Here is a 23,280-nt window from a genome sequence, read left to right as displayed (position 1 = left end):
GTCTGCTCTGTGCTATGTAAATCCTGAGGCAGACACAAAGATTTACAGAGCTGCACTTAAGCTCTTAAGCGGAAACCTTTATCCACCAATCAATAACACAGAAAAGTGGGAATCAGGCTGTCAAAACGATAAAGAGGCAGTCAGGCCTGGAGCTAGTTTTAATTTGACTGTTTAACTACTTTTCTAAATATCACAAAACACATTATTACAGTGATAACGGATTCCTTAGTGGAGAGAGCTGCTTTTGATAAATAGCTTCATGCAAGGCCGAATGTAAGGAGGAAAAATTAATCTTCTACCACCTCTAACTTTGGAGGCAATGTGGCACACTAATTTGGGGTTTGGAAGCCTCTGGATCTGGGTCTGGGTGGGGCCCTTCACTCTTTACTTGCTGACCTTGAGTCCTTAGGGCCCCTTGACCAGTCGGTGCTCCGTGCGCTGCCATGACAGTGCAATCACTGGCTATTCCAAAAAGCAGTTGGCTCCATGCCTGACCTAAACACTCCACAACACAGGCCATTGTTATTTCAACTCAAAACTGAGGGACATTATGTGTAAGTATGCTTACCTGCTCATAACTTTCAAGATAATTTTCAAGGAGCATTCAAGGATCTTGAGAGTAAAGAGGCCTTGGAAGTGCCTGATATGACCTCTTATCTGGACAGGGATCCCTTCTTGAGTACCCTTGAGTGCTGGCAAGGGTGGGGATGTATATGACAGAGAGCCTGTCTTCTTTTAGGACATCTTTCCTTGTTAGAAACCTGAAAATGGTCTGTAACTTGTGCCCATGTGTCTAAGCTCTGGCCTCTGTAGCAACAGAAGCAAGTCCAGGATCTCACAATCCTTACAATATTGAAGATGCTGTCAGATTCCCATCGGCCATAAAGCCTCTTTCCAGGACTGTGATTTTGTGATTCGTAATAGGAAACACAGATTTGGCCTTCATCCCTGCTCTTGGCCCCACAGCTCCTAAACCCTAGGGGGACTTCCTAAGTCATAAAAGCAATGGGAGCATCTTTTGTTATAACATTTGGTCTTTGGTCCCAGGTCCCATAAGCTCATTCAACCACCCCTGAGTCTATGTTAATGAGGTGATTTCTGGAAAGCTCCTAGGTGACCACGGGAAGGGGGACAGTTGCCAAGGAGAAACAGCCATGCAATCAAAAGGATGGATCTTTCAGCCTCCCCCACCCTGACCTCTGGAGGAGAGAGAGGCTGGAGGTTGACCTAATCACTAATGGTCAATTATTTAATCAATCCTACATAATAAAGCCTCCATAAAAAATCCCAAGTAGGGGTTTAGAGATCCTGAGATCAAGAGTTGCTTGCTTTAATTAAACTTCTGGTTTAATTAACATGTGGAGGTGCTAGGAGGGTGGTATGCCCAGAGAGGACACGGAAGCTCTGGATCCTTCCCCTATGTCCTGCCCCACATGTCTCTTCCATCTATTCTCTGCAATAAATCAACAAGAGTAAGTCAACTGTTTTTCCTGAATTCTGTGAGCCTCTTTGGCAAATTATCAAATCTGAGGAGAGGGTCATGAAAACCACTGACTTAGAGCCAGTTATTCAGAAGCACAGGTGACAACCTGGATTTGTGACTGGTACCTGAAGCAGGGGTGGGGGTAGTCTTGTAAGACTGAGCCCTTCACCTGTGTGGTCTGCACTAATTCCAGGTAGATAGTGTCAGAACTGAGTTGTAGGCCACCTAGTTGGTGTGGGAGTATTGCTGACACATCTAGCATCAGAGAAAAGTACCGAGAGTAGAAGGCTGAGTGGAGAGCAGAGAAGAGTTTTCCTCCACAATGATGAACTGCCCCAGGGACTTCAATCATTCCTCACACTTCATGCTCTCCAAACAAGTCATTAAAACAACCTTACCAGAAACTGCACACACAGTGTGGCTTTCCTGGGAGACTCTTCCTGACACTGCTATGATTCTGCACACTTCTGGGATTGCTCATTACCTTATTGCCAGCCTTGATTTTATCCCAAAATGGTATTACCCTAGTTTGAACATCACATTTGCCTTTCAGGGACTCTGAAATGGTTATAAAAATAAAATCCACCTTGAAATAATGATTTATTGTGCCTGAGGGTATTCATAAGTATATACTGGGAGTTCTTAAAGTAATAAAATCAAAACCATAAAAAACAACAACACTGTTGGTTAACTTTGAAAACTATCCCAGTGGGGTAGCCTTTCTAATTATGACACAAAACCTGGAAGTCATCATAAGTCTATATAAAAATATAAATTAGTTAAACTTAAATACATAAAAACAGTAAAACTGTGCATTGAAAAAAACACCATAAATTCAAAAAGTAATAAAATGGGAAAAAACTTGCCACACATTCTGTCACAATGACTAATTTCCCTAATGTATAAACATTCTTCTAGTAAGAGAATGATCACAATCTCTCAGAAAAATTGGCACAGGACATGGACAGATGTTTCACAGAAAAAGAAATGCTCTTAGACATACATATGACATGAATTAGGCCAGTGCACAGAAAAATTACCATCTGACGACATGGTCACAATTTAAAACATTCCTGCCTTTGGATCTGGCAATGTCAGCATGGCTCACGTATGGATGTGGTACTGGAAACAACCTGATGCCGGGGGTCCTGTCATCCAGATATATGGATGACACCAGCCACTGGAGGACTGAGGCAGCTCAGTGTGCATCAACAGTGTAGCTGTTCTGAGTGAGAACAGGAAAGTGCAGGACATGTGGGCAGGAGGTGGTGTGTGGGACGTGCTAGAAAGATCTGAGCACATATATGCACACAGCTTATGTGAAGTGGGGCACACCAGAGGGAACAAAATTCTTACTGTATCTCTAGTTTGACTTTTACATGTTAGGAGGTGCATATGTAGTTACTTCTTTTTTAAAAAACAAAGCCTACTTTATAATCACAAAAGACACAGCAAAATGACTTGCGTACTTTGCTGGAACTAAAAATATTCCATGACTTATTTGGTGATCTTTTGGGAAACTTCCAGTTGTTGCCACTTTTTCAGATGTGAGATCACTAACCTATAAATGGACCAAATCAATTTTCACTTTTACCTTCATACACATTTGATCATGGCCTCTGGAAGTTCCTTAAATATCTAACTTGTTAGATATTATAGAAGGAAAAGGCTGGGGAAACCCTGCCAAGGCAGGGATGGTGAGGTGCTGGTAGTTGGATTTTCTTGCCCTTTTCAAATGAAGGTTTCCTAGCTGTAGTCCAAATGTGGCTTTTTATTTAGGTAAAACACCTTCCCTTCTTTGTCTTTTTCTGCTTATGTCATATGCACACCTCCAGACCTCTGCCCCAGGGTTTAAATTCTGGGGAAACCACTGGGCAGAAGGTGATTAACCTTATCTTGTCAGTGGATTTTGTACTGGGGTCTTCCACCAGCCTTCTGAAGTTGGGCCAGTGACGATCAGACCACAGAATCAGGACGCTCAGAAAAGGGGGTAACTGCTCCCCCATCTCCGTGGGCACAGCACTTCAACATCAAAGGTTTTACACTTCGATCCCTCCCTGCCTCCACCCCTTGGGACGAAGGGCTCTTGGAGGTAAGGAGTAAAACTAACCTCCTGTAGCTCTCTGCAGAGCCCTTTCCCCAACACAGGCCTCCACTTATGGGCTCATTCAGCAGTCACTTCGGTCTTGGTCCTGCAGTGGCCCTAAGTAGTTGAGGGGCCAGACCCTATGCTCACACCCAGTCTTTGTCTGGCATGCAACCCCTTTCCAGCTGTCCCAGATTAAAGCCAGATCCTCAGAGAACACACTGCAAGCTGGGGCACAGCATCTGCTTGAGAACTCCACACTGCATGTGGCTGTGGGTCACAGTCCCAGGGAAGAGGGGAGCTCTACTGGGAAGGCAAGGGGCTTGCCTATAACCACGGGCATGCATGATGGCCTGAGGATGGCCTCCCTATGCCCTTCTGCTGTTTTCTCCTTATGAGGCACACTGACAAGAGTTAATGTGCCACCTGTCACCCGGCATGGACAGTTCTTTGTTTCAACTATAGTAAACAGGGATCTCAGGGGCTTTTCCACCAGGGGGTGAACATTGCTGATGCTCACCTAGAAGAGTGACTGGAGAAGAAACCCTTGTAAACCCTTTATTTTGAGTGGAACACATGAGATTCAGCTTATTCCATATACCATACATTCACTGCAGAACGACTGTGGCCCCAGGGCCTATGTCTCACAGACTTCACATCCCGATGCAAGAGGGCCCAGAGCCAGTGTCCTACAGAGGCCCCAGACAATGGGCATAGCCCTGTACCCCAGCAGAGCCTCAAGAAGGCAGTTCTGGGGACTGCAGTCCACCTGACCCACAGGGGGATGGTGTGTGTCTTCAACACTGCTCAGCTGCAAATGGCTCATGGTAGCAATACATTCACTGGGGCTCAGAACACAGCTGCTACACAAACACCCAGCACCACACAACAGAGATGTCACTCACACAGCACAGCCATAAATATTGTAAGCAGGTCATGCTCACATTCAGACCTCCTCTGAAGAGCTGGGACACACAGAGGTATTTCCCCCAGCCCTCTTCTACTCACAAGGCCAACTTCATCAGCTTGCCCCAAGCCATCCAAGAACCTGAGAAAACAGACCTCTGGATGACCTCGCATGTCCATAACCAAAGAGGAGGCCAATGCATTCAGGTCCGCCCAATTCACTGTCCCAGAGGACATGGTGGTTGCCACTTGGCCCACCCTGAAAGCAGCCAGAACAGCCTATAAAACCTCCCCACCAAATCTCTGGGGAGAAGGTGGAGGTCCACCCTGGGGATGAGAGGAGGGACCAGACAGGGGCAGGGAGACAAAACAAGACTCCTGTCACAGAAACACGTTACAGTCACCCCAACCCTGCATACAGGGGAGGGATGGGGGATGGTGTGCCTGTGTCATACTAAACTTGACATGTGCCCTTTGCCCTGTCTGGTTTACTGCCCACCTGGGGCTGAGGCAGGAGGAGACACTAGGCCTGGTCACGTTCTAGCCCTCTGCCTGTCCAGGGGCAGGTCTGCAAGGCCAAAGGGAAAGGGGTGGCAGCCCGAGCAGTGGCTTCCTCCCAACACATCAAGGCGTTCCACACAGGTCTGTTCTCATGGAGATGGAGCCGCTCTGTAAGGATGGCTGGGGCAGCTTGGCCACTATGAGGCTGGATTCTTCTGTCTTCTCAGGGAGTCGATGTAATGAAAAATGGCCCCCAGAGCCCAGCTGGTCTCAACATTGTTGATTTTCCGAGTCAGCTTGAAAACACAAAGGAAGGCACAGAGTGGGCATGGTTGGGAGGCTGGAAGCAGTACCCCCAGCCCTTGGGGTCATAAAGGGCACAGGAGCACCCAGAGACAGTCTTTACCTTCAGCACTTTGTTCTCTGGGAAGCCAAACTCTTGGAGCAGCAGGCTGATGTAGGTGAGGTCCATGCACAGAAAGGGGTTGCCTGGAGGATGGGTCTCCGCTGTCCTGCACACTGGGGGTGAGAGAGCCCTTTCCCAATCAGATTCCAAGTGGTTCATTCCTGGGTAGGATGGGGGGGCTCTATGCAGACTAGACTCCACCCACCCCAGGTGCCCACCCTTCACAGGGCTCTATGTTGGCCCCAGGTTCTCACTGATTTAGAAAAGACTGAAGCCCAGAGTGGGAAGGTGATCTGCCAAGAGCACACCAAAGGGTAGGGTCTCAAAGCTAACCAGCCTCCCCCGGGCCTGGCCTCCAAGACCAAGAGGGACTTGTGTGTCTTGTCTTGGTGTCATGGGCCTAAGGTCAAAGTCTCACAGGGCATAGCTCTGCACCCATGACTTCTAGATACCTCTCTCAGGGGTGGATCTGGGCTTTCTGGAGAATGAAAACACCAACAAATCTGGCTCAGAACATTCAACTCTTATTCTCAAGGAGGATGAACAAACCTACCAATAGCCTTCCCAGAATTCTGCTCAGAACCTTTTCCTGTTGAAGAGTCATGACAAACCCCTAAGTGACAAGAAAACTTGAAAAAAAAAAAAGCCACTTTGAAGGGGAAGGGGAGAAAGGACTTTCTATAGAGAAACATATGAAGTTTAACTCTTTTGATCTGCAATTAACAACAACAACCAAAGAGCAGAATATTTACAGACAGCCTTCATTTCACACCCCAGCCAGCCAGATTGAGTGGGATGGACAAAGGAGGAGAGGAAGGGGGACTGCTGGGTCAGCTACCTGCAAACTCAAGGGGAATAGCTCTTCACTCCCTACATGTTGGGCTCTGCTGTGCAGGGGTTGTTGGTGTGACGATTGTGAATTTGCTGGGACAATATCAGGGGAAATCCCTGAACTGCAGTGAAGAGGTGTCAGAAACAGTGAAATCAAGGGAGTCCATTCCTAACAACCTTAGAACTAGAAATATGCCATATCACAGCCAGGGACACTGAGGCTCCCCTCTCCCCCTGCCGTGGCCACACAGGATATGGCTGATCTGTGGTCTGGGCCCAGCACAGTGACCCCAAGCACCCTCTCCCACCTCTGAACACTCATCTGCCTGGCTGAATCAGGAACTAAATCCAGAAGTTCTCAGTACTGCCTCACAAGCACCAAGGTACATCTGCCACACAGAGGGACTGGGTCCCTGTCTCCCGCTCTGGGTCTTCTCACCCGGGCAGTGCAGCCATCACTTACCATACTTGGCTGCGATATCAAAGTCTCCCACGACGAGGCTGCCTCCCTTCTCCACATCTGTGGGATAAGACCAAACACCTGGTCTGTACCAGCATCCCTGAAGCAGTGATGCCACCAATGCCCTGAGGCTGGTGCCCATGAGAGGATGATGTAAGGCGGCGTATCCAGGCTGACTACAAGTGGGGCAGTGGCCCTCCCATGCACTGATCATTTGTCCAAAGTGACGTGGCTGGGGGTGGGTAGGTGTTCCATGCAGGACACCGCATGGGGATGATTAGCACAATCATGGGACTTAGAGGGTCCCTCAGAGGAAAGGCACCAGGATCCTTGGACCCCAGAGACTGGGCAATCTCTTAATTTTAAGTTAAAAAAAAATAAAAGGGAAGAATTGGATACATTTTCTCAAGCTGTGGCCCAGAGTTCAGCAATGGTATTCTGGTATCAATTTTATGAATGTGGAAAAAAAATTCTATAAAAAAAGTCAAATAGTGGTTTGCCAGGTCTTAGATCAAATGGTCAGAGAGACTTTACAGGGCTCTCCAGAAGGGAATGGCCCCAGCCTTCTGTGACATTCCTAGGGAGGGAGGCATGGCAGCTGTGTCTCCCAACTCTCAAGAATGGTGATTGTTTCTTCAACGCACCCCAAAACCTCTACTTTTCAAAGAGGGGCCTTGAGATATCCCACACACTTATGTTTCGTAGGGGGCAGCTGCTCAGTGAGCTGAATTTTCCTTGACTTTGGGCATTTGCTCAGTCAGCAAATGTCACATTGAAGATGGATACCATTTCTGAAAACAGACCTAAGCAGCTCTTTCAGAGCCATGTGTGACCACAAAAGGGAGTTGGAAGAGCTTTTCTGAACAGGCCAGCATCTCCCGAGGTCACTCTGGGAGGTTGTTGGTCCCCTAGGGAAAGGGCAACCTGCAGCCAGTGATAAGGTGATGCTGGGAGGTGTCTCTTCAAGCCAGCCTAGGGGAGTGGAGTCCCCCAGTGTGCTGCCAGGCCAAATTTGTGTGTGGTAGGCCCTGAGCATCGTGATGTCCGCAGCCAGTGGCACAGTCAGGAGAGTGGGGATCAACTAACGTTGCTCCAGGTATAGGGAGCCTGCAGGGGCCCTCAGACCTGGCAGGTCAAGTGGCCATAGGGCCAGCTACCAGGAGGTAGCTTGTTCTATGCCAGAGAGAGAGACCTGGGGCCTGAGCAAAGGGTGAATAGAGGTCATTTTCCACCTGGACTACCCACCCTTGGGTGGTAGTGTTCCACACTGGTCCCAGGCAGCAGGTGGCTCAGGGAGCCTGGAGACGCCACAGTGCCCATAAGCTCCTGAAGCTGGTCAGTGGGCTGACCCCTCCCCATGCCAGCCTAGGTGCCAGATGGGGAAAGATGGCCATGTCACCAAGGGCTCCCTCAGCTAGAGACCTGGGGGTCAGGCAGGAATGGCTGAGGGTCTGAGTTACACAGGTGCGTCAGTTCTGCCTTAGAGCAGAACAACTCAACAGCAAGTAACTGTTTTTGCACTGACATTGTATTACTAAGTGGCTCAAAAACCTGCTTTATTTTTGAAAAGGGGGCTTACTATTGCCTATATGGATGACAAGACACTTGCCCTCCTGTCTACTTCCAGCTGTGAGGGTCACTGATGACATGATTACTCTCTGCCGTGGGCCCTCTGCACACCTCAGCCCCACCCTTACCTATGAGGCCAACATTTGCTGCAAGGTCATAATAGTAGGAAAAAGCATAAAAATCCACATCCTTCACTTCTTCTGTTCTATGCACTTTGTTTCGAAGGATTTCCGACACTCTGCTGGCACACAGCTCATGGAGGTTCACTGCTGAGGCAAAGGAGAAGCACAAAGATAGCAGTTTGGGGGCTCAACACCTGGGCCACGCAGCCCCCAGGGCTCTGTCCAGTGATTTGAGGCCCTGACCTGGAGGGTGTGGCAGGGCAAAAAGCCTGCAGAGCACCTACCTTGAGTCAGGGTGCTCATCAACACCACACATATCAACAGCAAACTTTCAGGAGCCACAGCACTGTGGGCCCAGGTCAAGGAAGAGAAACCCAAAGCATGAAGGTGGCCAGAGATGGTGTGGTCCTCAACCCTGAAGGACATCGGCCCTTGGCTCAGCACACACAGCTGTCCTAATGCAGCCCAATGGGTTCAAGTTCACACTGTTTACTCTCTGCTAGCCCTTACTGAGCTCTGAACATACAGGCTATCCCATCAGCCACTGTGGAAGTGAGACCTGCACCCTCCTTATGTCACAGATGAGGAAACTGAGGCCTAACAGGCAGCTTGCCAAGCTCACACAGCTGGCAATTAACCCCTTGCTCGGAAGGACAACAGAGAGCCCCAGAGGTTATCAAACGTGGATATCCCATAGCCCACCCCTGGACTCAGCTTCCCATCTCCCCCAACAGACCTGCCCATGGCCTGAAAGCATGGAGCCAGTTCTCCCCTTGTCCTTGTCCGCTGGATCTCATTTCCCTCCACTGTCCCTTGTCAGGATAGCCATACTTCCACTTCCTCATTCCTTAAACACAGCAGCCATCCCAGGGCTTTTATACTTGCTGCTCCTCTGGCCTGGAGAACTGCTGCTTTAGATCATCTGTGTGCCTTATTCTCCATCTCTTTAGGTCTTGGCTCAAACACCACTCCATGAAGCCTTCCCTGGCCATCATATTTAAAACAGTTATCTTCCTTTCAGGTTCCCCCTCCCCACAATCCCTTCTGTTTCTTTCTTCAAGTTACTTTCTTGTTTATCAATTCCTCCCACTGAAATGTCAGCTGTATGCCAGTGGCTGCAACAGGGCCTGATGCATAGGATGTGCATGAGCAGCTGGCTGAGTCGGTGACCTCCATGGTCAATAATAAGAAACATATATTTGGTCTTTGTTCTGGACACAGCTTCTAAAACCCTTGGGATTTCCTGAGGGATGGAGATAAGAGGAAGATCTTCTGTTACTCAGGATAAATCCGCCCCTTTTTCTCAAGTATACCTGATTTTATGTGAATGAGTGGGCTCTTGTTGGTGGGTCCCTGAGTGGCTTCAGGATGGGAGCTGGTTGTCAGAGGAGCCAACCACGTGATTAGAGGGTTGGAACTTTCAGCCCACCCTTCAAAATTCAGGGAGGGCAGGGGGTTGGGGCTTGAGTTAATCACCAGCAGACAATGATTTAATGACCTATGCCTGTGTTGAAGCTTTATACAGCCCTAAACAATAGGTTCTGTGAGCTTCCTGGATGGTGAACACATGAAGGTACTGGGAGGTGGTGTCCCCAAGGAGTGCATGGAGGCTCCACACCCCTTCTCCAACACCCTGTCCTATACATCTCTTCCATTTGGCTGTTCCAGACTTGTGCCTTTTATAATAAAACAGTGATATTATGTAAATTGCCTTCCTGAGTTCTGTGAGCTATTCTGGCAAATTATTTGGGGGTGGTGGTGGTGGTTCGTGGGAACCCCTAATTTGTAGTCAGCTGGTCAGAAGTATAGGAGGCCCAGGACTTGCTATCTGCATCTGAAGCAGAGGGGGGTGAGGGGAGTCTCGCAGGTCTGAGCCCTTAACCTCTGCAGTCTGCACTAACTCCGGGGTGAGTCTGAACAGAATTATTCATGTGTGGAGAACTGGTGGGTGTGGGGAACTCCCTCCCCTCCCCTGCCCACATTTGGTGTCAGAAATGTGAGTAGAAATAGCTCTGTCACCAAAGACAGACAAACCTCATGCCCATTATGTCCAGCCTGGAAACAGTTCAATGTTTCTTTTAGCAAAATCTAAAGGAGCACAGAGCAACCGAAGACCACGTGGGGCAAGAGGGGTCAGGCTGGTGAGACAGCACACCCAATGTCACAGGCTGGGGGGGCTATGCCACCTGGAGCAGCCTCTCCTGTGCTCACCAGGCAGCCTGAGGTGATAGGTGGAGGGAACTGATTCCACTGAAGAAGCCATTTCTCCCTCTTTTCAGAGATAAGCTCACACTGCTACTGGGCCAACAGCCCCAACTTGGCCATTTGTCTTAAGAGTGGTAGAATGTTCAGGTCCTTCCTCACTGGAGGCTTGTTAGGAAGTGCAGTCTTTTGGAAGAAAGTGTGTGGCGACAGACAAGGGAGCCTTGTGCAGAGACCCCATGGGAGCCAACAGTTCCCAGTGTGTTCTGGCAAGGGCCTCCTGCAGCCCTGACAGTTCACAGAGGTGCTTCCATTTCATGGGCAAGTGAGGGCTTGTCTGTGAATGAGGCTTGGCAACAGCCTCCCTGCTTCTGAGAGGTATTCAGAAGGTACAGAAGAGAGGGAAGGCTGCGGATCTTAACCCTCATAAACCACTGATGAACAAGAACTCCACCATACCTGCCTTCTGTCCTGAAATTCTGTATGTTATTTCAGCATGTTGCCACTCTCCTGTGAAACCTGGAGACAAACAAGGGCTGACCAACTCCTTTCCATCCTCAGCTGAAATAAAGAGAAATAAGAAGAAAGGCACGTTATCACAGTAAGAATGGGGCACACATGGATTCTCCTGAGAAGAGGCCTATAACACAGAGGATTATAGGCTAGTGAGGGGAAGATTTTTACCTCTCCCTTAACTACCTAAAAGAATTTAGATAGTGTGTCTAGCCCAGAAACAGGGCTGTTACCAGAGATATTTTAATCTAAGTGACCTCTGTATGGATGGGCAAACATCTAATAACCAAACCTCTGTTCTTGTGTCCTGTGAATCACCTTCTTCCCTTTTAAAGCCCCCAGGCCCCTGGTCTATTTCTTAGCTCAGGATGACACATAGCCTCAATTGCCCAACTTGTCCTTAGTGTCATATTCTTCTGGGGCTCCCATACATTTGTAATTAAATGTTTTTCTCCTATTAATCTGTCTTATGTCAATTTAATTAATATACTAGCCAGAAGAACCTAGAAGGGCAGGAAAAATTTTTCCTCCCCAACAGTTGGGGAGCCAGCCAGGAAAAACTTCACTGGCTGCAAACTGCCTGTTCTGAGGCTGCTGCAGCTGAGAGATCCTGAGACTTCTGAAGGGTGTGGCACAAGGTACGAATTTTGTCAGGCTCCTGAATCTCTGCCTGTAGGGTCCAGTGGAAATGAGTGGTGAAAATCTCCCCCCACCCTTCTAAATTTAGATTAGCAGGAGAAAATATTTGTACAAGTTCCTTGGGTATGGTGACTCTGGTAAAGATTTATTATTAACACTCTTGACTTTTTTATTGATCCTTTTTGTTGCAGAGATGGTCACTGCTCTTCTCTGGTCTGTCATCATTTGTCATAAGAAGGAAGACCACAGGGTAGAACGCAAGCCTAGGTCCTATAAGCCTGCTGAGTTCACAGTTCCCACCAGACTAGTGTCTGTTTAGACAAATGTTGCTGTGGGTCAATATGCACATGAGGTAAAGAAGTTGCTAGGGGACATCTTGGAAGCCAAAGCCACAAAACAGGTAGGCATGGGTCAAGCACTTAAAAGCTGTCAGAGTGCTCCCTGTCTAACCCAAAGACTGCTGTGTTAGGATGAGTTAGTCACAAAACAGGCCAGACTGACACTAGGTCACCTGTGAACCTTGAGAAAACTGCCATATGAGGTACTCTGTAAAACACTTCACAATCTCTAACCCAGCAACACATCCCTCTCAGGTACAGTTTGGCTGAGACACCAAAGGCTCAGCTAAAGCTGTTAATGTGCCTATAAGGGACTTTCCTTTCATTTTGTTTATATATTGAGAGCTTGTCTTTATGACCAGTGAGAATATTCTCTCTGTACACATCACATGCATCTCGGTGGCTAGCTGAGTAGTCTGTGGTTCCGAGACTTTAAGTCACAAGAAGCGCTCTTTGTCTGACCAGGCCAGCTCTCAGGAGAGTTTGTCACAGGGGTCCTGGTCCATATGGGGTTTTTGTCATCTCAACCTTCACTGTTTTGTCAGTGCTGAAAAAGTCCCATTTTAGCAGTGCCTACCTGGTATCTGATTAGCAGGTGTGTGACTGGAGGTGCCTCATGTTCTCATGGGGAACTGGAAAGTGTTTTCATGCCATCATTCTTACTGCTTGCAACAACAAAAGGCTTTACTTTCTTAGACTATTTCTGGGAGTAAACTTTCTGGATCTTATAAGGGCCCATCATCTTTTGGGACACTTCTTGTGTTCATGGTTAAGCCATAGAAAGGCTTATTGGTTTGAGTCACTATTGAGATTAATATAAAAATCCTGCTCACCAATGGCCAATGAATCCTTTGAATTGATAATATTTGAAAGAAAGAAAAATATTTTTGAGAGTTCTCAATTATTATCCTAAATAATTGTCTTATTGGTACCTATAGAAAGACCAAGTTAAAAAAAAAAAAACAGACACGAAGAAATGTAACAGCTAAGCTTTAGGGACTCCTTTAATAAGATGGGGCAGGGGGAAGAAAGGAAATTAGACTTAAAACAAAAATGAAAGTCCCCATCCAACATAAATTTCTTGAAATCTGGCCCTGTCTCCTCAGCAAATTCCCTTAACTCCCAAACTCGTTCACCTTCCCCAGAAAATCCCTTAAACACTGAACTGCTTACTTTAGCTTCCCTTTCCCTACAAGATTTACAGAGAGCACTCTGGCCTGATCTCTATGCCCAGGGTATACAAGTTATACATATAAATACTAAAAGCCAAAAAACAAATTTAACAGTAGCACCCGAGGTAGACAATAAGGCTTAGAGAGAAAGCTCCTTGCTATAATCAGGCTCTGCTGGCTTTAGGCCTTCCTGTGCAATGTCCTTTACAGCTACATCCTAGATTCCCACCCAAATAATTCACATCCCTAGATAGCAGATTTTTAAAATTGTAAAGCCCTTAAAGGGCCTTAAAAGTCTTGACTTTCATTGGATTCTACCAAATTAAAAGAAAATCCCAGATTAATGTCCATTTACAACCCTACTCATAGGGACCTTGTTTGGGTGCTAAGGGGCATTCTTCCCATCCATGGTTATATTGTAGTTATCAGACAAGCCAGATAGCTCCCTGAAAGCCCCCGCCCCCACCCAAGGAAACAGATGACTAGCATTTCTCCTAGGACCTCCTATAAATGATCAGCTGAAGGCTGATGTTAGGGGCTGATAGGCTTTTCTTCCTAAGATGAAGGTCCAAGGTTGAAATGTGCACCCAGAAAGGAGGCCTTTGTTAAAATACTATATATAGACTTTACAAAGGCATACTGCATTAATCCCGGAAAACATCTGCTGTTTGTCCAGACTGAAAACTGCCAAGACATTTAAAAGATTTTTTTAAATAGCTCTGTGGCTGGAGACCGGCCAGACTGGAAAATGATATTCAGAGACTGATAGGATTTTTTAGGTCTTTTCCCCTAAGCTAAAATGAAACTATGTTCTCAGAGGAAAAGAAAAATCTTCTGAAGCCTCTATAAAAAGTTTTATTACTAAAACACTACAAAGCTCTTATATATATATATTTATATATATATATATACATATACATATATATATGTAATACATATATATATATATATAAACATATTAATATAGTTGGATGGGTGGATCAAACTATGATATCATTTAAGCTGCAACCCAATTCTTTTAAAGAATTGAGAACTGTCCTTGTCTTACAAATCTTTACAAAACTAACAATGCAGCTTTACAGGCAGCTCAAAGCTCACCTGTTCTTTTTCACCAATCCTCTCCCCCTCAATTTATCATCAACATGCATTCTTCCTTGTGCCTTTGAAATTGAAATGTTAAAGTACAAAATTCAGAGAGGTAAAACAAAAAAGGGAATGGTCACTTGGAACTTGGGCTCATAGGAAATTTTAAGTGTATGGAAACTGTAAGGTCTCAGTTTGCATCTGTTGATATGTTTATGTATTCTATATGTATGTGTTGTAATTGGGTGATATCTTCTATGTCCAAATGGTGTCAACAAAACTAATTTGTAAGAGAGCTCTATTTAATTGGCTTAAAGAAATGAAGTGTTTACATAAATTGAATTCTCAAAAATATACAGAAACTAGGGATGCCTGGCTGGCTTAGTTAGGGAGCATGTGACTCTTGATCTCAGGGTCATGGGTTAGAGCCACATTGGGCATAGAATTTACTTAAAAAAAAATTAAAGAATAAAATACTTTATTCTTTTTTTCTTTTTTTTTTTGAGAGAGAGAGAGAGAAAAAACGAGCATGCATACTTGCGAGAGGAGGAGGGGCAGAGGGAGAGAGAGAAAGAATCTTAAGCAGGCTCCAGGCTCAGCACAGAGCCAGATGCAGGGCTTGATCCCATGACCCTGGAATCATGACCTGAGCTGAAATCAAGTCAGTCACTCAACTGACTGAGCCACCCAGGCACCCCAAAGACAAAAATCTTAAAAAAAAAAAAAAAAAAAAAAGAAACTAACCCAAATGTTTTCAAGTTAATGTGATCTAGTATTAACCTTTAGTAAATAAAAACTAGTTTAAGTTTGTTGATTAAAACAGGCAGGTCTTCAGAAGTTAATCAGTATGGCAGAGTGCCTGGGTGGCTCAGTGGTTGAGTGTCCGACTCAACTCTTGATTTCAGCTCAGGTTACAGTCTCAGGATTGTGGGACTGAGCCCATGCTGAGCATGGAAAACTGCTCAAGCTTCTCTCTCTTCCTCTCAAATTAAAAAAAAAAAGTTACTAGTATGAAATATGAATATCACTATGAATATCACTATATCACTTTTATTCCACCTTGATTTACTTAAGGTCAAATAAGCTCATGCCATCTTTTACAAAAATCTATCAGCCAGAAAAATAGCTTGGGATGATGGCTGACTTTGTCTAAGGTCTCATAAAGCAGTCTAAACACAGTTGTTAAGAACAAGTAAATTAAATAGATACAAGTAGTATATGAGATTTTTAGGTGAACTTTTCCACAATAATTATGTTTTATGGTATGTATACTTAAAAAATTTTCCCAAATCTTTTGGATAAGCTAAAGCTTTAAACTTTTGCTAAATGATGATTTAAGTTAAATTCACTGACTATCCAGACCATTTCTAATTAAAAGAAAATACTAGAATATTAATTACTGAACATAGATTTATACACTTTTATTTCCTTTTGCAGAAGAACTAAAAGGTATTTGGATCATGAGTAAACATATGCCATACTGAAAAAAAAAACTGTGCTATGAGGAAGCATATGTCTCTAAGAATTATTGTTTATTTATTTGGGGGGGGAGGGGCAGAGAGAGAGGGAGACACAGAATGTGAAGCAGGCTCCAGCACAGAGCTGTCAGCACAGAGCCTGATGTGGGGCTTGAATTCACAAATGGTGAGATCATGACTTGAGCCAAAGTTGGAAGCTTAACCCACTGAGCCACCCAGGCACCCCTAGAAATTATTAAATGTATTCATAAGTTTGCCAATCTAAACAATGCTGGTGTGACATAGTTTACAACTGTTAACTTCTTAGGGGTTCTAAGAGTTAATTCTAATTAATATATGTAACTAAAATTACTAGCAATAATAAGGGAAACAACTCTGTATGCAAAGACAGTAAAATGTGCTTTCAGTAAGAAGAGGTATGAGGTATGAAGATGCATTTTTGTTAAGGAGAAAGAAAGTAAATTTGTTCCAGGTAAAACTGGTTATTTCCAAACGGGCAGGAGAAGAATAAAGACAAATTAAATGGAAAGCTGGAAAGATAAAATCTTACCTTGTGTGGTTAAGTTGGCTAAAACTGAATGAATTTATTTAGGTTATAAAATGAAGCTTTAAAATCAGTAGTGTACTTATATGAAACCAAAATTGAATGTTCTTTCACCTACTAAAAGGACAAAGTTTTCTGGGACTAGTAACTGGCCTGCTCCTGATAAGACCGTGAAAGGCTTTTTGTTACCTTTTAAGTAACCAGCCTACAAAAGACAAAGATTATGTTTTATCAAAATAATTTTGTTTTATCAGGTCTTTGACCAGTTTTGCTCACAACTATGTAACCTTCTGTTTTGCCCTCCCAAAGGATTTTACCTTTGTCACTTTGGTTAAACAGATAAGTAATGTTTCATAATGACCAGTAATTTGTATTAGTCAAGTGTACAAATCTTGTGGGTTTTTTTGACAAATTTCCAAAATCAAATTCTAAATGAATTCTTTTTTGGCCTCCAGCTAAGTTTGAGATTTTTTAAGAGGGCACGGGTAACATCTCAAAAGATACGCTCTCTCTATAAAAAGAGATGTTACACTGAGTTTATTTGTTATGTTAAATTACCTGGAAAGCATGTCAGATAAGTGATGATAAGCCTTCTTAGATTATAACATATGAGTAAATGTTACTAACATACATATTATAGAAATTGTTAAGAAATTCCTAAAATTCTGGTATGTCCTGGTATAATGTTGTGTCATAATTCTGTTACCTTAAAATATTGCACACCACAGAAATAACCAGACCTCTTTGTCAATTCCACTACAATGAACTCTCATCAGATCTTTGACAATGGGTATTTTAATAGTCACTTACAGTTACTATTTTTACTCTTGCAAAAGTGTTCCTACAAAAGTACTTTCCTTCAAGGAGATTCAAGAAAAGGACTTTGACAAGTTCAGGTTTCTGATAACTTTATGATCATAAAACCGGGCTGGGTAAGAATTTCTAGAGCTAAAGAGAAAACGGGATTTAAGGGAAACAAGTACTAATTACATGGAACTGAATAAACTGAGAAGGAGGATTATAATTTTTATGAGTTTTTGTTTGAAATATTGCCTGTTCTGTTCTGTTTTTCCAGATTTAGAAAAAAAATTTTAAAAATATATTTATTTATTTTGAGAGAGCGCAAATCAAGGAGGAGCAGAGAGAGGGAGACAGAGAATCTGTTGCAGGGCTCAAAACTCAAACCATGAGATCAAGCCCTGAGCTGAAACCAAGAGCTGGCTGCTTAACCAAATGAGCCACTCAGGTGCCCTTGTTTTTCCAGATTTAAGGAAACATTTTTTCTCTTTTTTCTTAAGCTATCAACAACTTGGTAAGATATACCTTTGTGAACAAAGATGAAACAATTACTTTTTCTCCCTATCTGATACTTCCAGAATTTGGAAACTTACTGAATATGCTTATTTTCATGGCAATATAGTGTGTAATTTCAGTAAGAATCCATTCTCCTGGGTTTCCAGAACACAGCTGGAAACACTGGCTATATTACCAAGGTTTTTACTAGAATGCCATATTTGAGAAGGAGGTGTGTAAGCTCAGACATGATCAGACAATTCTAAGGAACTAAGGCTGGTGTTATGAAGCCAATGAAGCACCTTGAAAAAACTGGCCTGATATCTTGCTTGAAGGGTTCCTAGCATGCTTACAGGTGAGTAAGTGTTTTCTGGCAGGTGCAGGAACCTTATGATATTTTAGACACCTCAAGAAAAGAGGAATTCACCTAAACTATAGGTATTGCAGGTTAAGTCTGATGGCCTTGGCTTGATGGTTCTAGCTTCAAGAGGCCATTTTAAAAACTTCAATCTGAGATTCCTTATGAAAGTTCCAGCAAAGAGGATTAAAAGAGCCTATATGACGGTCAATCCCTATTCTTGCTGCACTTATGCAAGTAATCAGACCAAATTTATTGAAACTAAACTTAATCTGCAAACAAATTAGTCTTACTGCGTTTATCTCTGGTAGAAATGGGGTGGCTAGTAGAAACCACAGTATACACTTCTACTCCTGCTGTCTCTGAGGTTTTATCTTCTGCCTATAAGTTGGACTGGAGCCTCATTATTCTACTCTTCTTGGATAGCTGGCTATAACTCTCCAAACTAACATTTCCAGTTTTTCTCCTACACCTCTGACTTGGAATCATTGAGAGCTAAATTGCCCTTTTTTGAAGCCATTAAACCTAGGCTGGACAATTGGATATAAATTTCAGAGAATCATCACAACAGCTCACATATGGATAATCTTCATGCCGGCTGCTGTGTGGAGCACTCAGAAAGATCACCAAAGACATTCAAACTGCAACAGGAAAACCTATCAGTTTGCCGCTGTCTGCCCTCACTCTGTCTGAAGGTGCTTCAAGCTGAACATCTAGAAATCTTCTCAAATGGCTGCCTTCAGAACAGAAACTAGGATTACAATCTGCCAGTCATTAGCCACTATGTTTATTTCCACAGAAATGTATTTTACTTAAATACCTGATTTCCGGCACCACAGGCCTAACTTTGGGTGCCCACCTGCATCACTGCCTCCTGAAATGAGACACAACTATCTAACTGAACCCATCCATTATCAGGACTAAGAGCCTGGTTCAGTGATATGGAACAATCTACTAGCTTGAGTTCTGGACTGTGAAACTTCTTAGAAAAATTTCAAAGGTAGGACTAACAGGGAGTTGAATAGATGACCCCAAAATATGCCACTTTGGCATGTGGAATGTTTTGAGCTAAAGATAATCAATACTCAGAAGATTCAAGAAAAACTTTTACCTTTCTCTTAAATACTAAAAGAATTTAGATAGGGGGTCTAGCCCAGAAAGAGAGCTGTTACCAGAGTTAAGTTGTTAAGAATGACCTCCGTATGGGAGGGCAAACACATCTAATGACCCAACATCTGTTCTTCCTATTGTCTTGTGAATGCCCATCCCCCTCACCTTTTTAAACTGTACTGTTATTATTTTATTATTAAGTAATCCACTTCTGTGACTGTCATGAAACCCAGGTGGGGTTAACAGTAATGAGTCCTAGAGGTAACTATACCCAACTATGGACTTTCTGGGTATAAGCACTATCTTCCCTCTCTACCTCAGCTGAAAACCCAGACTCATGAGGCCTTAATCCCAGCCTCCCTATTCTTGGAAGATGCCAAAGCCAACTATATAGCAGGTTTTTCAGAGAAGATGACTTTGTCTTCCCAGAAGACAAATGCTCTAGTTTGCTTTATGAGGCAGATAGTAACCCCCAAGCCCCAAACCCCAAACAAGTTGGGACCTGCGCAGACCTCACTGTGCCCTCTTCCCCTTTAAGGCCCTAGACCTCTATCCTATTCCTTAGCTCAGAATGGCACGTAAGCCTCAATTGCCTGACTTGTCCTTGGGTATCATATTTTTATGGAGTCCTGTGCGTACATAATTAAATTTTTCTCCTATTAATCTGTCTTATGTCAATTTAATTAATAGACCAAAAGAAAAAATTTTCCTAATACTAGTAATGAAGGCATCGGAGAACAAAAGGAACATGCTTCTTTTTGCCAGATTAGACCTGACCTGTGGAAGGATTCCAGGTCAACTAGGGGAGGCAAAGACTTTTTCTATCACAGAAGTTGCAGCAAAACCTCATCAGTTCTAGAAACATAGCCACCACAAGCTTACATGCACTGAGGGGCTTCAGGGTTCCAGGCATTGGGTCAAGTGCTATTCAGTCAATTGTCACCACCATGCTAATAAAAGGGGAGCCAACACTACTTGATTTTATGGACAAATGAGGCAGTGAGTAACCTGGCAGGGCCAAGACAATGCTATCATGCCATGCATCTGTGTTGCCCCACAAGACAAAACCTGAGGCCCCACAAATTGCAAAGGAAGCATGGTGGTTGGCCTCCAAGGCCCCACGATGCCACCCCTCGAGGATGTGCATGCTGAGAAGTGAGTCCCTATGTCTGCCCTTGATTCTGGCCTGGGGCTGCTTTCACCCATGGAATGTGCAGGATATGATGGCATGTGACTTCAGGGCATTTTCCTTCCTGATCTGCTAGGGAGAAATGCAGGCTGCTCTGCTGGGGGTGGGCCACATGGAGGAGCACTGAGTTGCAAGACATTCACCCAGACACCCCAGGTGTCACCACACAACACCCTAGGGATCCTAGAAGAAGTGCTGCCCAGCTCAAGCCTATGCAATCACGAGATACAACAATGACTGCTGTTTGCTTGTTTAACCAGTTTGGTGTGTACTTGTTGTGCAGCAACAGATAACACAATAGGGAGATGACTCCTCTGGGGCAGGAGCTGTCCACACCCTTCATGGCAGGTGTGTCCCAAGTGGGCACTTCATGCAGATGACAGGACTCCAAGGCTAGCCATGGACAAGGCTACCTGCCTTCTTCTTCTTGGCTAAATAGGTGTTTTCTGGTCCCAGAACAAAGTCTGCAGGTATGCCTGAGACATGGACATGTTTCTGGTTTGCAACAAAGGGGATAGATACCATAATAAGGTTAAACACTAGGATTTGAAATAAGTGAACTGAAATAAGATGTATGTGAAAAACAAAAATTCCTGCTGAACATTACCACCCTGTCAGAACAACCAGGCCCTTAGAAGAAGTGCAGAGAAGTGCTAGGCCTATGGAGGGGAGCGGGTGTGGAGCAGGGAGCGGCAGGGCTGAGGGAAGGGCTTGTGGCTGGAACACAGGTGTGCACTCACACACACACTTCTGGACCAGAGGCATGGGTCAAGGCCTTTGGGCCTTGATCGATGCCATCAGTAAAGAGAGGCCAATGCCAGCATCAGATTAGTGCCCCCCAAATCGGGAAACTCCTAAGTGTCTCCTAAGACCTCATAAGAGTTCATGTATCCTGGTGGCCAGCACCAGGCTTCTCCTCAGCCAGGCCAGTCAGAGAAGATCAGAAAAGGCCTGGGAGGAAACATCCTGACCTGACATAGGCTCCATCTCTAGTCCAATGCCATGTCTGCAGGAAGGGCCAAGCCCATGTTTAATGATCCTTCACAGAGCAAGAGAAGATGGAGGGACATTCTCACAAGACTAGAATTGCTGTGAATAAGGAAATTCAACCCCAGCTCCAAGGCAGCAGCCTCAGAATCACCTCCTCATGGTCCCTCCTGTACTGTCATGAAGAATAATGTTCCCTCCAGATCCTTAAAAACCAGTCCATTCCAAACATAGGTGATGATTATACAGTTTCTTGGCTAAAATCCCCCAGCTCAGTGTTTGAGAAATAACTTCACTAGCATCTCTTCCTTTTGAAAAATAACTTAGCATGTACACAGCTAAAACACATCACCATTCATCACCATCAGAGTGCCCACTGACAAGATGTGGGGTGCGTCCCTCCATATGCATCCCTCCTGGGCTCTCCCAGTCTCCCAGGGCCCAGCGGGCTACTATGAGGGCGGAGGGTGGGAGCACCTTTCCTGAAGGGCCCCTGAAGGCTGCTGAGCAAGGAGGGCTCTGAATTCTTATTCCACTCACCAGGTTTCCCCTCCATGCCACCCAGAATTGCTAGCCGTGCCGACATCAATCCGAGGCCCAGGTAGCTGTGGAAAGAAAATCCTAGGTGAGGGACTGGCCTGCCACAGGAAGCGCTCGGTGCCATCTTCAACTCCACCTCCAGTATGGTCACCCGGCCTGGATCCAAAATAAGTGGGAGAGGGAGGAAACCTGTCCCAAGGCAGCAGATTTTCTGCTCCTAGAAACCTCTCTTTGTGGAGTTCAGGCCATTTAGTTCAACAAATAAAAGCCTATTAATTGATAAGAGCTTGCTTAGGAGCTGTGGGCACCAGTGAACAACACAGATGCGCCTTGATTTTTATGGAACACATGTGCTTTATGCCAATAATCTACTAAAGGTGCTACGTAGTAAATAGATGGCTGAGAAAATTCCTGCACAATCCATGGGCTCTTCCCACCTTTTGGAAACCTCCTCCAAAGCAGAGGAGAATAAGCACAAAAAAGAGAAATCTGATTTTACTGTAGGTGAATTGAAAAATGAAGCAGGGAGAAGGCAGGAGAAGGGAGGAATAGCAGGGAGGAAGAAGAGGAGGAGGAGGGAGAGCCTCCAGTGGGGCATCCAGCAGAAGGGTTTCTGGGGCCTGGCCTGTTTGTGACCGGGTGCTCTGGCCACTGCACAGGGCTGGCTGAGCCACACTCCTGGACAGGCAACCTTCCGCCCCCACTCCCAAAACAAACCTGTAGGAATAGAGCTTGTAGGTCTGATTAAACATCTGGAGTGACGTCAGGTAGCCAGGCGGGGAGGTCTGGAGGGTGTCCTGAGGAAGAATGTGAGGATCACTATCCTTCCCGCTGGTCTTTCATTTGAAAAGACCAGGGTATATGGAAACCAGTTTGACAATAAATTTCATATAAAAAAAATAATAAATACATATCCAAAAAAAAAAAAAAAAAAGAAAAAGACCAGGGTATTCACAGATGTATTCAATTAAATTAGTTTTTTGTTAAGTCACATGTTATGAAAGAGTTTGGAACAAGCAAATGAAAAATAAAATGTCCAAAATGAAAAACTATGTTTTTCCTCCTTATAAGTAATATTTACCATTTTGACAAATATGGCCCAATCAAGACAATTATGAGTAAATTTAAATGTTCTTCCACTGAAAACTAAGAATAACAATAAAGTGGTTGGTGAGGAAGGCACTGTAGTTAACTATGGTCTTGACTGAGAGCATTTTTATCTCCTTTACAAGGTCTATCACACAGGGCTTGAGCTCTCTCAAGCTCTACTGGCCCCTTAATTAATAGCCCCTTTTCTGGCTGCCCTAGTGGGGAAGGGGAGCATCTTACATCCTATGGCCCAAAGGGTTCCAGGTAGCATCTAATTTATTATCCCATTGAAGACCAAATTTCCATTTTTTTCCCCGGGCAGAGTTAAAATTAAGTGAAGAAGCATTAACTGTGAATGACTCTGGCCTTCAGGACAGGAAC

At 44.6% G+C, this 23,280-nt stretch overlaps 1 protein-coding gene across 6 annotated transcripts in view; it reads right to left on the bottom strand.

Annotated features, from left to right (window-relative positions):
* Window positions 1-2,170: 2,170 nt before the first annotated feature.
* Window positions 2,171-23,280, bottom strand: part of ENTPD6 (ectonucleoside triphosphate diphosphohydrolase 6) — a 40,699-nt gene continuing 19,589 nt past the window's right edge. For 5 of the 6 annotated variants that reach the window (XM_040447909.1, XM_040447908.1, XM_040447913.1 and 2 more), the window contains 7 exons: window positions 22,528-22,607; window positions 21,811-21,875; window positions 11,026-11,127; window positions 8,371-8,511; window positions 6,677-6,733; window positions 5,383-5,495; window positions 2,171-5,272 (listed from right to left, as the gene is read on the bottom strand). In XM_040447909.1, coding sequence (XP_040303843.1) covers window positions 5,174-5,272; window positions 5,383-5,495; window positions 6,677-6,733; window positions 8,371-8,511; window positions 11,026-11,127; window positions 21,811-21,875; window positions 22,528-22,607 — 657 coding nt within the window. In that variant the 3' untranslated portion in view covers window positions 2,171-5,173. The remainder of the gene's footprint in view (window positions 5,273-5,382; window positions 5,496-6,676; window positions 6,734-8,370; window positions 8,512-11,025; window positions 11,128-21,810; window positions 21,876-22,527; window positions 22,608-23,280) is intronic. The other variant, XM_040447912.1, reaches the window with a different exon arrangement.

This window comes from Herpailurus yagouaroundi, unplaced genomic scaffold (assembly GCF_014898765.1).
Source record: "Herpailurus yagouaroundi ecotype Mexico unplaced genomic scaffold, PumYag 196, whole genome shotgun sequence".
In the NCBI taxonomy this organism is placed as follows: Eukaryota; Metazoa; Chordata; class Mammalia; order Carnivora; family Felidae; genus Herpailurus; species Herpailurus yagouaroundi.
Note: the sequence above shows the minus strand (reverse complement) of the source record. Positions and strands in the feature narration are given on the sequence as shown.